The 17292-nt window shown below is 37.5% G+C and overlaps 1 protein-coding gene across 50 annotated transcripts in view; it reads right to left on the bottom strand.

Annotated features, from left to right (window-relative positions):
- Nucleotides 1-1430: 1430 nt before the first annotated feature.
- EMSY (EMSY transcriptional repressor, BRCA2 interacting) overlaps nt 1431-17292 on the bottom strand; it is a 104191-nt gene continuing 88329 nt past the window's right edge. For 16 of the 50 annotated variants that reach the window (XM_005579132.5, XM_074014801.1, XM_074014796.1 and 13 more), the window contains 6 exons: nt 15410-15565; nt 13729-13770; nt 10998-11149; nt 8555-9118; nt 7080-7580; nt 1431-3457 (listed from right to left, as the gene is read on the bottom strand). In XM_005579132.5, coding sequence (XP_005579189.1) covers nt 3263-3457; nt 7080-7580; nt 8555-9118; nt 10998-11149; nt 13729-13770; nt 15410-15565 — 1610 coding nt within the window. In that variant the 3' untranslated portion in view covers nt 1431-3262. Of the gene's footprint in view, nt 3458-7079; nt 7581-8163; nt 9119-10997; nt 11356-13728; nt 13771-15409; nt 15566-17292 lie in introns of those variants that run through there. The other 34 variants (XM_005579135.5, XM_074014805.1, XM_005579139.5 and 31 more) reach the window with 8 other exon arrangements.

Below are 17292 nucleotides of genomic sequence, written 5' to 3'. Positions count from 1 at the left end.
AAAGATATATGAACGGCCAGCATGTACATGAAGATGCTCATTATTAGCCATCAGAGGAATGGAAATTAGAACCACAATGGGGTACCACTTTACAATTCATATATGAGGATGACTATAATAAAAAGACAAATAGCAGCAAGTGTTGGCAAGGATGTGGAGAAACTGAAACTCTCATAGACTGCTGATATGCAGTCCCTGTGGAAAAGAGTCTGGCGCCTGCACAGAAGGTTAAACAGTCACTGTATGACCCAGCAATTTCACTCCTAGGTATATACCCCTAAGAACTGAAAATACATAAAACGTGTACACTAATGTTCATAGCAGCATTATTCATAATAGCCCAAAAGTGTAAACAATGCAAATATTCATCAACTGATAAATGGATAAACAAAATGTGATATATGTCACACAATGGAATGGCCAGAAAAAGAAATGTTGTACTGACACATTCTACAACATGGATGAACCTTGAAAATATGCTAAGTGAAAGAAGTCACAAAAGACCACATAGTATATAATCTCATTTATACGAAATGTCCACATTTCTTACGGCACATCCATAAGAGGCAGAAAGTAGATGAGTGGTCACCCAGGGCTGGAGTGATGGTGGTGGTGGTTTCAGTTCAGGATTTCTTTTGTGATTAATGAAAATGTTCTCAAATTGATTGCGGTAATCGGTTGCCCAACTCTGTGAATATACTAAAACCATTAAACAGTATACTTTAAATGGGTGAGTTTATGGCATGTGGATATTTCAATGAAGCCCCCTTTTGTTTTTAATCCTCTAAGTTCACCATAAACTGCATCTGCAATACCAGGCACTTATTAAAGTTTACTTTAAACCAAATGGATTTTTCTTATCACTGCCTAATAGTTGTTAGGATTCTAAAAATTCTGTAGCATTTGCATTGTAATTTGTTAACATTCTTCAAAGAGATGACTTTAAATTACTTTTAAATTATGTACTTAAATATGGAATACTAATAGATATAATGCTAAGACTTTCAGTAAAGGGATGTCTGGAAATCCATATATGGCATCATCATCTATCCACTTACTAAAAAAACCTAAGTATTATTCTTATTTTCTCCTATCTTCATTCCTCGTATCCATTTCATCAGCAGGAAGCCCTGTTTATAAACTTCATAAGGATAGGATTTCCTGTTTGTTCACTATGGTATCCCCAGTGCACGGAATGCTGTCATACAGAAGATGCTCAATTAATATTTGTTGAATAAGTAAATGAATGCATGCTCTATTTCGAATTAGCACCTTTAAAAGAAAAATTTCAAATCTCACTTGATAATTTCTTAGTATTTGTAATTTTTTTTTTAAATGTAGAAGATGGCAGTTTTATTTGCCATTCCAATTGCAGAAACATATGAAGGCTAAATTCTCAAGGGACACAGGTATGCTATGCTGCCAAAATATGTAGAACATAACTTTATTCAAGTTTGCTCTTGTTACTTGATCCATGAATATTTAAAAGATACTTTATTTTATAAAAACTTACATCTGTAAGTAATGGATTGACCATAACAGAGGGCTTAACCTGGAATACATGGATAGGCTTAGAGGCCCATGAGCCCCTAAAATTGTATGCAAAGTCTAACATGTATTTAACATGTTGCATGTATATCTTTTTGGTGAGAGTTCATAGTTTACCAAAGAAGTCTATGACCCAAGAAAGGTTAAAAAATTACTTAACTAGAAACAGTCACAAAGGTTTTTAAACATGAATTTGTACAATAAAATAATATCCAACAGCTCCATCTATGGGTAAATCATTATCACCTAGCAGAACTAGTGACAACCACCAGAGATCAGTGCATCTTATGAATGCTTGTGTTTAAATCTTGAGTGTCACTCTAGTGGGAATTTATTAACTACAGTATCACAGCTTTTTTCCCCCCAGATGTAGATGCAAAAATTAGGAGACTGTTGATGAATTCTACTTACAGTACTTCAGCACCAAAAAAACTGGGCAGTTATGCTGATAAATGTATGTACAATTCAACATTTGTCAGTCTTAAAATGCTTATTTATAGTGAAATCTATATAAAACCGTTAAAAACTTTTCTATTTACATTTTAAAAAATGAAAAGTATAGTTTCCTTTGCCACAACTTGTCAAAACTCTTACCCTCCCACCCCCTTACCCCTTTCACTCTACTTGTGACAGACAGTGATCACAAGACCAAAACATATTGCTTCAACAAACTGTGTCCTAAAAAGGTAGAATGCTTAAAAACATTACATTTAGAACTGTAAATGAACTTTTTACACATTTCAAAGGGGCTTAAACAAAAGTATGTAAAAGTTATTTTCAAAGTCTCAGTCCAATGTGAATGTGCAATTTCAACGTTAAGAAAGCATCATATGAATGAAGAATTTGTTTTCTTAACATGACCGAACATTTCCTTTAGGTCTGAAAATGTTTCTTTTCCTCTGCTTCACAATGAAACATTTCTTAGTACGTTTTCTTAAAGGAAGAGGGAAAGTGGGGACAGATGATAGTGGAAAGCGTAGGCAATCCTGGTTTACAAGAAATTTGTCAGAAGGAGTACGGCCTGCTTTGAAATGTTTACACTTAAATAAATAGAAGGCAAGTGTGCTGCTTAGAGCACAAAGGAACAATACAATAAATTAGCACACAACTGATGAGAATGCACAAGCCACCCAAAAAGTACTTCCCACTGGTTAGGGATCTGATTTCTACCATCCAAGAAGGATTCTTTAGTGCCAGTATTATTCTAGGTGTTTATAAACTAATTATGAACTGAGCAAATGTAAAATTTTAACCAATTCAACACTTCCAGGGATTTGCAAAAACATACAAGTTTTTAAAAAACTTTTCGTGACACATCATTTCAAAATACAACTATTCACATACTCCTTTTAGATGGTATTTTGCTCAGTAGAAACCAGTTGAGAAACATTCACAGGAAGTCTCTTTCCACTGCAAGACAAAACTTTTTCACCGGCCATGATCCAACAGAGAAAGAAGACCAGGTCTTAAGTCACTGTAAATGTGCAGCTTTTTTTTTTCTTTTTCATTTTTTTTTTTAAAAAGTACATTCCCCTGTGAGTTTTATCTTGTTTTAAAATGCTGCTCCTGCAGCAATATCTTGTTGAAACACTGCTGCTTTAGGGTCCACAGCCTAAGTACAGGCAAAGTGCTCTTTTTAGTCATCAAAATACAAGGGTTTCCCTGGACACTTGGTAACCAAGCAGGTTTTAAAGTGCACTATTGTGTCCAAACACTAGGACCGTTCAGCAGAGCTCTGAGAAGGGCTGGGTTCAGTTCCATCCTCTGTGCTACTGTCTATGTCCTGCTCCATTGCTGTCTCCTCATCATCCAGCTGTTGACTGGTGAAGTTGTTTAGCTCAAGAAGCCCACTGGGCTCCACCACCACATTGGAGCTGGAGTGACAAGGAATAGCATACTGAGGAATGGCCTGGAAGAGAAGACACAGGAGAATCTTCATGGTAAGAAAAGGTAACAGAATAACTTCCTCAACAACACCAAGAAAAAAAAAAAAAAAAGAAAAGAAAACTGACATTTATTGGACAACTGCACAACTACTACATGCCAGGCACTGTGCAAGGTGCTTTCACACATCATATTCTACTTAATCCCTGTGACAACACTGTAATGACATTATTATTCCCATTTACAAATGAGGAAACTGAGAGGGTAGGTGACTTAACCAAAGTCACACAGTTGGTTAATGCCAAGATTCAAATCCAAATCTTGTACAACTGAAAGCCATCTTTGCACTCCTTTATGGTGCCTCTTCTAACAAGGAGGCTGAAATCTATTGCCTAATTCAAGAGGAGAACTTTGAATGAAGCTTTCATTTGATTATTAAGCAAATGTAAATGTAGCCTAATTTTTCCCTTTATTATCTGCAAGACGAGTACCAGCAGAACACTTGCTGTAGGCCTCTGTGTAAGTAGATATCATAGGTATACTGCCTTGTCAGATTCTTTTTCCTCCATATTAGACATCCTTTAAAAAGGTTATCAGTTCATGTCATACTCTTGTTTAAAACTCTAAAATTGTTTCCTATTGTACTCGCTATACAACCAAACACCTTACCATGGCTACCAGTTTCATGCCAAACTCACTTGTACCTTAGTGCTTTTGTACTAGTCCTTCCCCTCTTCCTGGAATATTCTTCCTCTAAATCATGGCATGGTTGGCTCTGCAACTTGGTTCAAATGCTTGGAAAAGCTTTCCTTCCATGACCACCAACCCAAAAGTAGTGGGTTCCTCCCACCCCCATATCTATTACATTCTGTCACATTTTTGTTCATTGCATTTATCTTCTGTTAAATTGTTTCTTACTCTTAAAATATAAGCTCCAGTAGAACGTGGACAGAGCACAGATCTTGACTATCTTAATAAACTGCTAGATGCCCAGAGCTTTGAACAAGGCCTGGCACATAGCAGAGGCTCAATAAACATTTGATGAATAAATATACATTTTTAACATTAAAATCCCCAGAGCAAAATTGAATATCAGCACTTTGCAAATATACCTGACCAAAATAACCCTTTACTGGGGAAAGATATAAATTACACTATCAAGAAAATAATGCAAGATGCCTACGCATTGATTCTGGAGTCACAAAGTTCTGTTTGTTTGTTTCTGCTCCTTTCTTCCACATACATGACAATTGTGTAAGACTATTAGACAAGGTCAAGAGGCCTGGATTTTAAGTTCAGCTCTGTCTCTGGCTTGCTGTGGGCAAGTAGTGTGAGTAAGTCACTCTACTTCTTTGAGCCCTACATTCATCTTGTGTAAAATAAGAAATTTGGAGGATACACTGTGAAGATCCTTGCAGTTCTAAAAGTCTATGAATTCCACATATATAGACTTCTTTATAATAGAAGATACATCTTGTTTACTTCCCTATTCTCAGCACTTAGCACTGTGCCTGGAACACAGTAGTTAAATATACATGTGGAATAAACAAATAAATGAATGAACCAACCAATGAATAAAATACATACTGTCCACAAAGAGCAATGCTTTTCATTCAAAGTATTTAATATCAAACACATTGAATTTTTATAGAGCATTCTTCTAGAATCAAAGCACTTTACAGGACTCAGCAAATCAATACTTCAGATCAAAGCTAAACATAACTAATAAGACCTGAAAATGCTCTAACAATATATTAATGATGAGTATAATAATAGGAGCTATTTTTATTGAGCATTGCTCTACACAGACACTTGACCAGGTGCTTTATATATATTTTCTCACTTAATCCTAAAACAACCCTGTGAAGTAGATGTTAATGTTTCCACTTCATAGGTAAAGAAACAGAGATATACAGGTTAGTTCAGTTGCCCAAACCCACAGTACTGTTACATAATAGGTACAGGTAGAAATCACATCTAGGGATCTCTGACTCCAAACGTTTGGTTGTTAATCACTCTGCTGTCCTTACCTCTGACATAGCACACCTGGCACATGGGACATGCTAAAAGCTGGCTGTGAATTCTGTAAAGAACCTATCCATTAACTATCATCCTTGATACATGAAGCAAATTACATTTTCACTCCTGTTTATAAAGTGCAGAAAAATAATTCCCAAATAAGCTGTTCAAAATGATTTTTAATTTAGTGAGTATAGGAATCTAAGCCCCCAGTAGGCATGATAATTTTGGTAAAAACAGTAATAGTTACCATCTGTTAGACAACTACCATGAGCCACGTACTGTGCTAGGTGCTTGATTTTGTGTAATCCTTGTATTAATCCTGTAAAGTAGGCATTACTGATTCCCATTTTACTGATGAGAAATCCAAGGCAAAATGACGTTAAGTAGCCTTGCCCAAAATCATACAATGAATGGCAAAGCCAGAAAACCATTCCTTTTCCACCACACCTTACTTCTTCAGGGGAAAATACAAAAAATCACAAATCCTTTTGTTAGGAAATATTTACTTCATTTACATTTCTTTTTACAAAGGGAAACACAAATTATTGTAATAATTCAATGGCCATTTCTACTTGCCTCTAAGCACTTCCTCCATACTTAATTCTATCTTAACTGGTTTAACATTGGTCAATTTGCATTCTCCCATAGCTTGGGACCATGGCAAAGAGAAAGTTTACCATAATGAATTGATGGTAAATCCTAGTCTATTTACATTTCAATAAATCCAAATTCTCAATTAACTAAAATGTGCTATTCTGATACCTTCCAAGTTCTACATCTGTTTAGCAAAGAATGACAAACATCAAGAAAACAACCTGATACCTTGCAAGGAGAGAGGGAGATAAAACACAATTTCTAAGGGGTAGCCTGGACTCAGTGATTCTTTAGTCTTGATCTATTATGCATGACAAGAGATGATTTTTAGAATCAAGGAAATGTGAGATACCATCTATTATCAATGAATAATTCTATTGTGTTAATTAGCCTGTATTTACCAAGACATGAGAGTAACCAAACAAGATTTTTTAATAACAATGATTGAATTAAACAGTAAAGTTCATGGTTAGTCCCAAATTAAATATAAACATTATTTAGAAATATCCCCTTAGAACATGTCTCTCCAGACACTGCAGTTGAGGTTTGATTGTCCTGAGTCATAAATTTGGATCAAGAACAAGAACTGTTCTTCCAAGAAAAGGGTCCCCCAAATTAACCAGCAATAGAAGTGCAATCCAGTTACATTCCAGAATTTTTTGGGCAAAAATTGAGGATTACAAAATTTGAACCCAGGAACTTCCTATCTTCTGGGTTGACTTAATGAGTGAACACATTGGCAAGTATAGCTTGTATCTTACAAAATCAAACTGACACATGGGCCCTTTATTGCCTTTACAGTGTGCTGGGTGACAATGTCCATCAATTTTCTGATTCTCTTCCAGAAAATAAATAAATTTGTATTTTTGTAATAGGTGCTAAACCAAATTTGTCAAACACCATCTCAAAGGTAATATCTATGTTTTCTTGCTGTCTTGGCTTAACTCTTCCTGTGACAAGTCAAAAGCATATCAAACAAACCCACAACCCCCAAGATGCCCAAGATTTCTCATTTTCCTTCCAATTCTTACCTGGATGATAATTTCTGCTGGACTCTCTTCAGCTTTCTTTTGGCCTACATTCTGAATACGCATGAACTGGCCTGTCGCAGGCACTGCTGGTGCATCAATTTTCCTTGTCGTTAGGGAAGAGCCAACAGTGGATGGACTTGAACAGGACTCTCTACATTTCTGTTGCTGGGGAGTGGAATTCGCCATCCCTGCCACCACCATGTGGGTGGAGGGTAATGATCCTGCTTCACCAGTGAGCATGCTAGTGGCAAGAGCCTTCTTTGGGGGATCCACTATCATATGTTCTACATTTGTATCAATCTGAGCTTCCATCAAAGACATTTTCAAAATGTCAGACACTGCTGTCTTCTCAGAGGCCTGAATGGGAGATATGCTTGTAACTGGTGATGTCAGCTTAGGCACAGAACTGCCACCAGTTATCTTTGTAACTGTGGGAGGCTGGTGCCCCTCAAAAGTTATCTTTGTAACAGAGGATCCTTGGGTTATAATTGGCTGCTCCACCTGAAAATAAATTGGGGTTGTGTGTGTTACAGCTACATCTCTTTGAGAAAATCTAATCAAACACCCCAGACAATATGGCAAAAGAAACATTTGTGCGCTATACTAGGAAGACAGTTTTGAAGCTTGCTGTTTTAAAAAAAGAGGGCTGGATAGGAAGAATCTGGTTATTTTTATAAAACCTAGAGAAAGAGGAGGGGTTGAAAGAACCTTTGTTCAGCCAGCCAAGGTTTATAGCAGTAAAGAAAAAAATAGTCTCAGCAGCCTAGTTTTCCTTTGGGATTTACAGCCCTAAACAGTACACCTTCAACCTGGCTCAAATTATTTCATATAATCTTCTGCTTTTTAAAATAGAAAGATTTTTCCAATCTTTTGCTTCAAAATACATGTATACAAACATATCCTATGTACATATATTTATAATATATACATACATATACATCACTCCAGCGCCACTGGTTTTGCTAATGTAATTTTGCTTTCAATTATCCACCAATAATTCCTCTGTAATCTAGAAGATAAATCTAAAAAATAAATTTAACTAGATGGCTATGATATAAGCTACAAAGAAAGATGTTCAAGGAAGTTCTTTTAAAAACTGCAGTTTACTCAGCATTATTACCACAGAAATCAGAGTTTACAGGCATGGAAATAAATATTTTATACCAAAAAATAAAAATAATTTAGGGATATCGCTTCTATGCACTGTTGGTCAATGCTGAAGTGATTTCAATAAAAACTGCCTGGAAAATCAAGTTCTGAGTGCTATGTTTTTTTTTCTTCCTACATATTAATGCGTGCATTTCTTCCCTAATGTCAACCTTCTGATGGGGCAAAGTAATACCAGCGTAATGAGGCTTTTGGGTTTCCTCTTGCCAGGAGAAAGCACTGATATCATGATAGGGTCGTGATGTTCTCATTTTTTTTTTTCCGTGAACAGAGAAGTTTAACTTTGCATGCTATCAATATTCCGTTACCTGGCTTGCCGTCTGTTTCTCTGACGAAGCTGCGAGCGACATTTGGCTCTGGGGGGTTTGGGGTTGCACGTAGATTTTTGGTTGGTTCGGAGCCTGCTGCAGTTTAGGGAGCTGCTGCGTGGTTTTCACTGCAAGCACCTGTACTACAGTTTGCGGGGGCTGTGCCATTAAGGTAGGAAGCTGCCTGTCTTTGGCCACCATGGGATGCTGTGTGTGCTGTACATCTGGCTTGGGCTGTGCTTGTTCTTGCTGGAGAGGGGTGACTTTTTGATGCCTGATGGAAAGCTGGGGCATTTGCGGGAGTTTGTGCTGGAGCTGGTCTGCCTGCAGGTGGATGGTCTGCTTCTGTTTAGTCTGGAAGCACTGCAGAGTTTTCACTTGCAGCTGAGTCTGTTCCAGCGGGGGCTGGCTAAGTTTCTGCTGTTTAGCTGACTGTGACTGAGTCAGGGCAGATCGGTAAAACAGACCTGTCTGAGGGTCTAAAGTGTCCATCTCTTCAACCTCGCCCTCCTCAGTTCCAAGTTCCTCGCTGTGTTTGGTAAAAGCAGTGTGACTGCTTAATGCCTAAGTAAAAAAGGCACAAAGTAAGAATGAAATAAGAAAAACATCTACATTGCTACATTTTCCTCTTAACTGAAAAAGACTTATGAGATTCACTCAAAAATTTTCAGAAGAACCTAGAAAGGCCAAGAAACCTCAAGGAGCTTTCGACTGAAACTTGCAATTTCAACTCTCAGACGTAATACTTTGAAAACTGGTCTACTTACTACTATCAGAAAAGTCTTAGAGGGTCCAGAACTTACAGATTAGAAGAATAAGATGGCCCTGCAAGCACAGCCTAACACGGAAAAAGAAGAGAAAGGCTCCCTGGCTCAGGAAACAGCCGTGTGGCCTATTCATGATGTTAACCTGTCTAAAAGCGGCAACCAAGCTGTGAGGTCCGGAGAAAAGCTAAGGTTTAGAGAAGCCCACCGTGGCTGTATGTAGGTCCAGTGCTGTCTGGAATGTCAGGGAGATTGTCTGAGACCCAAGCCTGTCCCAGTCCCCACAGAGAGCCCCCTGCATGGGTGGAGATCATTCTTCAGGCTTCACCAAGGTCTGCAGGAAGCACCTCTCGACTAGCATTCCTTGCCCCTTTCCTCAGATCCCAGAGCCCTGGCTCCCAGGAGGGAAGGAGACTGAGGAGGGGACAGGATCATTCCTGTCAGTAGAAGGGTAGGGTGCCCAGTGTCAGTGCTAAGTGTTGTGAGGAGGCATCATCTTGAGTGACATGATTAGGGCCAGCCTGTCAGACCTCTCTAGGTGTCTGGAGAAAGGTCAATGTCAGAAGCTGCCAGGTGAGGGCCGGACTCCAGGCTGAGACCTGCCCCCCAACAATACCTCCAGCCAGTTGGCTTCCCTCAGTGACATAGCAAGATCCACCCTATCCCCATCCTCCCTACTGCCTTATCACATGCTACACTTAAATCCTAAACCACAAAATTTTGAGATTCAATTGTGACTCTCCCCTATATCATAATGACTTTGCACACACAGGCTTTCAATTCAACATTCTTTGTTGCCTTTCTTTCAAGTAGTTTGCCTACAGTTAGATTCATCATCATGTGAGTGATGGTGACTTATGTGACTACTAATGATAAGTCATGCTTTAATCTGATATCAATAATATAACTATTTAACAGAGGCAGTTCACTTTGGGTTTAAATCCTGGCTCTGCCACCTGGAGCAAGTTTCTTACTTTCTTACTGAAGAGAGCATAAGTTTCCTCACTTGTAAAAGAGGGATAATCCACCCGCCTTGCAAGATCATAGTAAGAATCAAACAAGTTAATATACTTAAAGCTCAAAGCACAGTATCTGACACAAATTCAACCTATCAACATATTTTTCCTTTTCCCCATTACCCTTAATATCAGATGTCCTGTTTTACATTAGATTTATATTCTCAACTTTCTGTTGCATCTCTTCCTCTGTAATTGATCACGTATAGTTAAAAAAAAAAGTATTTATTTTCCTATGTATTCATAATGTTACTATGAGGATTCATTATAAAAGCAAAAACAAAACAAAACAAAAACACAAACCCAGCAGCAAACAGCTAAACAAGCCAAATGTTATTTCATTTGAAAATCTTATTTACCTCGATGATACATTCTTCCACAGTAAAATACACAAAAACAGTGACCAATTCTGATGTCATTAGATTCATCTAGATATTCTCACCTTTTTGAAATGGTAAGAATTCACAGATTTAAGAATACTGTTTCAGAATTATTTTCTGATGTTAAGACTCTTAATTAATTTATTTTACTCATTTCTTAGAAAAGAATTACGCAAACACTCTACATTTCAATTATTTCTCCTCCTAAAATACAAGATGACACTGAATCTTATTTCAAGCATGGGGAGTTACAGAAGATAGGAAGAAAAAGAAGAGATACAACCTGCTGCATAATGTGGGTGATTGCTCCAGGGGAAGATGCTGGGATGGACTTCACCACCACCGAAGTCTGTGTTGCGGTCTGTGACTGAGCCACATGCTGGAGCAGGGTCCGCTGGGGCTGGGAAGGCTGTTGGGGCTGGGAGCGATGGCTGACTGAAAATAGAGGAGGTGATGATATTTCTCCAGAAATCACCACAGCATCTGTAACCAGTAGTCATTTTAAACAAATGTCTGTGAGCTTGTATCACAGAAACAAAGTGTAGTATTGTGAACTAGGAGGCAGAAGACCACAGTCTGCCCATCTATGAGCTGTGTGACTCTAAGAAAGTCTCTTATCTTCTCTGAGACTGTTTCCTCATCTGCAAAATGGGAATAACAGAGCTATTATAAGGATGAGATGAGAAATTTATATGGAAGCACTGTGAAAACTCTTATCACAAAGGAGGAACAAACCCTTTAAAGCTGCATCTTCCTGTGAGCTGTACTCACTTTCTCCAATGACTTTCATCCCATTAAGGTAACAAAGCAGTAATCAATTTCTGTAATCCCAAAATAATATCTTTAAGGAAAGTAAGGCAATACAAGTTCTCTAATCTCTTGGTCTCAGTTCTACATGCAATAAAAACATTAGTAGCATTCACTCCTTTGTATTAAGTGATTCTGTCTCACAACCTTACAGTTCCTAAAAATCTAAAGGTCTGGGTGATACTGCAGAAAATAAACTGAATCAAGAATCACACTTGGATCCTGTTCTGTTCTACCACCAAAGAGCCAAGTGAATTTGAAGAGGTCACTCATCCTCTATTAGCCTCTAAAACTTGAGGTTTTGTTTTGTTTGATTGATATTCTTTTAATGGGATAATAAAAGCTTGCTGTTTCTATCTAGAAGAGGACCAAATGAAGTAACACATTGAAAAATTGTCCTTAAACTATAAAGTACTAAACAAATATAAGGAGTTAACAAAAGAATAGAAAAATCTGTTCTATCATCTCAAATTTAGCTCACCTGGCACAAATGGATAAGCAAGCAGCATAGAAAACATCCCTGCTTCTTATTCTATTGCTACAAAGGTCCCATGAAGTAACCACTCTATCAAATTTTACCAGCTTCAGCTTCAAAGTTTTATTCATTTATTTATTTATTTTTGAGACTCAGTCTTGCTCTGTTACTCAGGCTGGAGTGCAATAGCACAATCTCTGTTCACTGCAACCTCCACCTCCCAGTTTCAAGCTATTTTAATGCCTCCAGCCTCCTGAGTAGCTGGGACTACACGTGTGCACCACCACACCAGGCTAATTTTTGTACTTTTTAGTAGAGTCAGGGTTTTGCCATTACGGCCAGGCTGGTCTTGAAATCCTGGCCTCAAGTGATCCGCCCACCTCGGCCTCCCAAAGTGCTGAGATTACAGGCATGAGCCACTATACTCGGCCTCAACTTCAACTTTTTACACAGTCCACAGAGCTTTAAAAATGCATATGATTACTGAGAAACTAACCCTTTGAATTAGAAACAGATAAAAATATATCTGTAAATTAGCTAAGGATTTTAGGATTATTGAAACTCAATAATCCAAGATTCTAATATTCATATACCCCGATCTATAATTTCAAATAGCACTTATTTCCTGTTTAGAAAAGTCATAGTGGGGTGTTCAAGAGTAAGATGATCACTATGGAAATCAATGTAAAAGTGCCATTTATGTATTATAAGGACTAACTTTGAAACTATCCAGTGAAATATAAATAGGCTTTATTTATTTTTTATGACACGTTCTATCCATATTCACAAATGCAGTGTTTCTATTGTTGCTATACATATATCTACATGTGATTTGAGAGTATAAGCAGCATTACCAGAATTCTTTTATAAATGTACTGTACTATCTTACAGTATTTCACAGTATGCTTTGTATGCACATGTTAAATTATGTGAGTTAACAAAATCTTCCACATGTACTCAACAGAACCAAAAAAAAGATAGTCAAGATAGTCAAGGTTTACATTAAAACAACAATGACTGAAGTAATTTACAATATGACTGAGTAGAAAAAACAAATTATAATATTAAAATTAAGCAAATTAATAGTATTTAAATGAAAGCATCAGAAATGAATGACATGTGAAAATAAATATTTCAGATGAAATTATCAGATTATATGGAACACTTCTACCACCCATACTAATCTTCATAATTATTACATTAAGCATTTTTTTATTAAGAAGTGAAATGGATTTTAAAAAGATCAACTAAGTCTATTTAAAAATAATTCTCCTTCAACTATAAATTACTTCACGGTAATTCTCCAGAGTTCAGGAAAGTTAGAGAGAACTAGTACCCACTGCAGAATGATACAAAGGGCAGGTCAAGCAGAGCAGCTGGCTTTTAATTCAAACAAATGCTCAATATGGCTGTGGATATCATGGGTGGAGATTATGGAAGAAGGTCACAGAATAAACACTTGGAAAATAGCTGAAGTGACCTTAACTGGGCCATATAAACACCATAAAACAGTCATTTCTATTATTTTAAAGAACTCTTTTCCACTGTCAAAATGCTCATTTCTGAGAAATAATTCCACTATTCTACAAAAGAAAAATCTCTCTTCCTTTCACTAAGTGGAGCTTACCTTTCCTCTACCAGATGAGAGTAGAGCGCATCCATTTAAGTGGTTCCCCCCAAAACAATCATCTTTTACCTTCAGTGATACTACAAATGGATGCACACCACTTACCTAGAAGGGGAAAAGCAACCTCTGTCCCCTCATCAGTGCGTTCTGAAAGGATAAGTAAGGGAAGAAATCATAGGTCTTTTCATCCGTTCACCATGCAATAATCTAGTCTACCCCCAGAGGTTAACATTAAGTTCCCCAGAATACTGGCCTCTGCTTTAATTAGCTTTCTGCTAAATAACTCTAGATGGCTTTCCATATCTTACCTGGATTTTCCCCTTTGGCAATTTTAATCCATTAGTCTTAATAATATTATCTCCTAAAATGATGCCAAAGAATTCCTTTTCTCTTTGGTATTTATGTCCTTCAAATATCTGTAACTTTATGTTCTCCTTTAATCACTGCTAAAGAAAACTTAAGATAGGAGTCCTCTACATATTGCCTCATAAGTCATCTCTCTTAAACCCTTTAATTATTCACATTACTATTCCCTGAACTATTTCAAATTTCAAGGTAATAAAGTGTTCAAAAGAGAAAGCAGTATTCCAGGTGTGGTCTAATCAGAATAGGACAGAAATAATATATCGTTTTATTTCTCTATATATGCCATCTAAAAATCTCAGTGTTTTTCTGCCAGACCACATTTTAAACAAATACCTAATCTGCTTTCCACCAGAACTTGTAAGTATTTACATGGATTTAAGGGTTTTTTGGCTAGTTTTTGTTTTTATTTTGAGACAGAGTCTCCCTCTGACACCCAGGCTGGAGTGCAGTGGCACAGTCTCAGCTCACTGCAACCTCCGCCTCCTGGATTCAAGGGATTCTCATGCCTCAGCCTCCCGAGCAGCTGGGACTACAGGCGAGCGCCACCACGCCCAGCTCATTTTTGTAGTTTTAGTAGAGACGGGGTTTCGCTATGTTGGCCAGGCTAGTCTCAAACTCCTGACCTCAAGCAATCTGCCCGCATAGGCCTCCCAAAATGCTGGGATTACAGGCGTGAGTCACCACACCTGGCTAAGGTTTTCTACTTTCTGAAAAATATTAAAAGGACTGGATTTTACTTCTTCTTTCCCCCTTGACTCACCTTCCCACAAAACTAAAAAATCTAGATGCATAAAAATACTTATTCGAGGACAGGCGCAGTGGCTCATGCCTGTAATTCTAGCACTTTGGGAGGCCAAGGTGGACGGATCTCTTGAGTCCAGGAATTCAAGACCAGCCCGGGCAACATGGCAAGACCCCATCTCTACTAAAAATACATAAAATTAGCCAGGCATAGTGGCACACACCTGTAGTCCCAGCTACTCAGGAGGCTGAGGCAGGAGGATCACCTGAGCCCAGGAAGTTGAGGCTGCAGTGAGTCATGACTGCACCACTGCACTCCAGCCTGAGCGATGGGAGTTAGACGTTGTCTCAAAAAACAAACAAACAAACAAACAAAAAGCAAAACTCATTCTTAGACAAAAGATACTTTATCCTCTCCCTACAACTGTTGCTGTATATTCACAGTTGTTATTTATGGCTGACTTATAGTTTTATATTACCTACAAACTTTGTAACATCCTATTTTTTTTCCTAGTCATTAAAAACAGGGTAAATCCCAAGGATGTTGTGAATTTGCTCTGAAAACAAACAGGAAAAAAGCTAAAAATATAAAGAATATATTCTCCCCCAAACAATCATCCCATGAAATCCAGAAAGGTAGTTCTCCTACCTTAATACTATGTTTTAAGAGGACACCTACCAGTAGTGATGTATTCAGCTACTAGTTCTGACTCTACCACAGCAATTGATGGACTCTCAGGAGAATGTCTCTTTTCCTGGGTCATCTGAATAGGCACTGCCATTTGACTCAGGTCAATAGTGGGTTGTCTTGGTTTAGATTCCAATTTTTCCTTTACTGCATAAAAAAGTCAGGGGAAAAGTTAACTTTTATTACAAACAAGTACCAAAACCAGAGTTGTCCACAGGAATAATGAACCAGACCTCTGGGGTGCCACACTTGCAGTGACTAAGTAGACAGTGAATTGAAAAGAAAAAAGCAGATTGCTATGTATGGCTGTTTAGTGCACAACTTGCATAACCATACTCAGCAGCCTAGTAAGAAGGACTCACATACAATAACACAAAAATCATCTCTTTTTTATCTCTAAGCCAAACAACTGAATTTTTCTCTTGTACACACTCCTTAAGGTATTTCCTATACCCTTCCTCAAGGTATTCCCTGTGGCCTTGAGTTCATCAACCTAAAAACAAAGGGTGAATAAGCAGTACATAATATGATTTGCTCTAGGACATATCTACCCAGAATAGCACAACACAATGACCAGTTTAATTTGCGCTATTAAAAATTCAAGATATCTCCAAATGAATGTTACAATATCTTCAACAACTCCTAAAGAATACAAATTTTCATGGTTAGAAAAAAATGGCTTCTCTGTTTCTACAAAAATGTCTGATACAATAGTCTGGAATCAGAATGATTTCCATGAATAGATTCACTTTCTATATACCTTGTTATCAACTTTTCTACAAAATCTATGTGTTCAAAGTCCCCACCTCTATAAGGCATTAACAGAAATGGCTGAGTATGTCAACGACAAAGAACTGAAGAAATCCCTAAGGTCAAAAATAACACCGACAGGATGAACCAAAGACTTACATTAAATGCTAGTAATCTTTGGATCAAACAAGGTGGAAGTTACAATAAACGGTAACCAGTAACTAAGTCCACTGAATGTTCACACCCACTGAGTACATAACCTGACAAAAATCGAAACAATTAAACAAAATAAGTAAAACAACAACAACAAAAATACAAAAGTCACCCTACGAGTAGAGAGGACATTGAACTAGGAACCAAAAGATGAGTCTCACTCTGCCACTAATCAGCTGGATAACCTCTCTAGATCTCAGTTTAGTTATCCATAAAATGAAAGAGTCGGATGACATAATTGCTAAGGTCATTTAAATACTCTGAAAATCTTTGACCTATTATAGTAGAAAAGTCAGTACAACTTCCACAGGTTTGTTCTAGAGTTTATCAAAGATATTTAGTAATTAGAAATACTGATAGGATCTTGTTATATGAGGACAACTTTGCATGACAGCTCAAGTGGCTAACCTATACTATTCAAAGAAATAAGTCTGAAGATAAAATTAAAACAAATCAGAATGTTAGCAAGGGCCACTAAAGATGTTTTGTGCTTTACCAATATCAAGGAGGATGGCAAGGCCCTTCAATCTGCCTCCTGCTACTCTTAAATGCAAGTGGCAACTGTACTGTATCTAGCCTTGTGCTTAGAAGTGATAGAACTACTCCTTTCTAGTGCTAAGAAACAATAGGACTCTCCATTTTAAGCAAGAGACAAAGAAGACAGCTGTCAATTTTTTTTCTCCTTTCTACAGATAGTCCATTTGTACTTCAATATTCCTGTGCACATCTTATTGAACAAGTAAACCAGACTGTACCAATGATTATAGACAAGTCCAGAGGGGGGAAATGTGCTCAAATAATAGCAATAATAATAATAATAATAAATAATAGTAATAATCATAACAGTGGTAGTATTTTAGCACAACCCGTCTCTAGAGAAAACATGCTTCATTCAGTTGAGCATGTGAATT

The sequence above is a fragment of the Macaca fascicularis genome, chromosome 14 (genome assembly GCF_037993035.2).
Source record: "Macaca fascicularis isolate 582-1 chromosome 14, T2T-MFA8v1.1".
NCBI classification, from domain to species: Eukaryota; Metazoa; Chordata; class Mammalia; order Primates; family Cercopithecidae; genus Macaca; species Macaca fascicularis.
The sequence above is the reverse complement of the archived record's forward strand: the minus strand, read 5'-3'. Positions and strand labels throughout refer to the sequence as shown.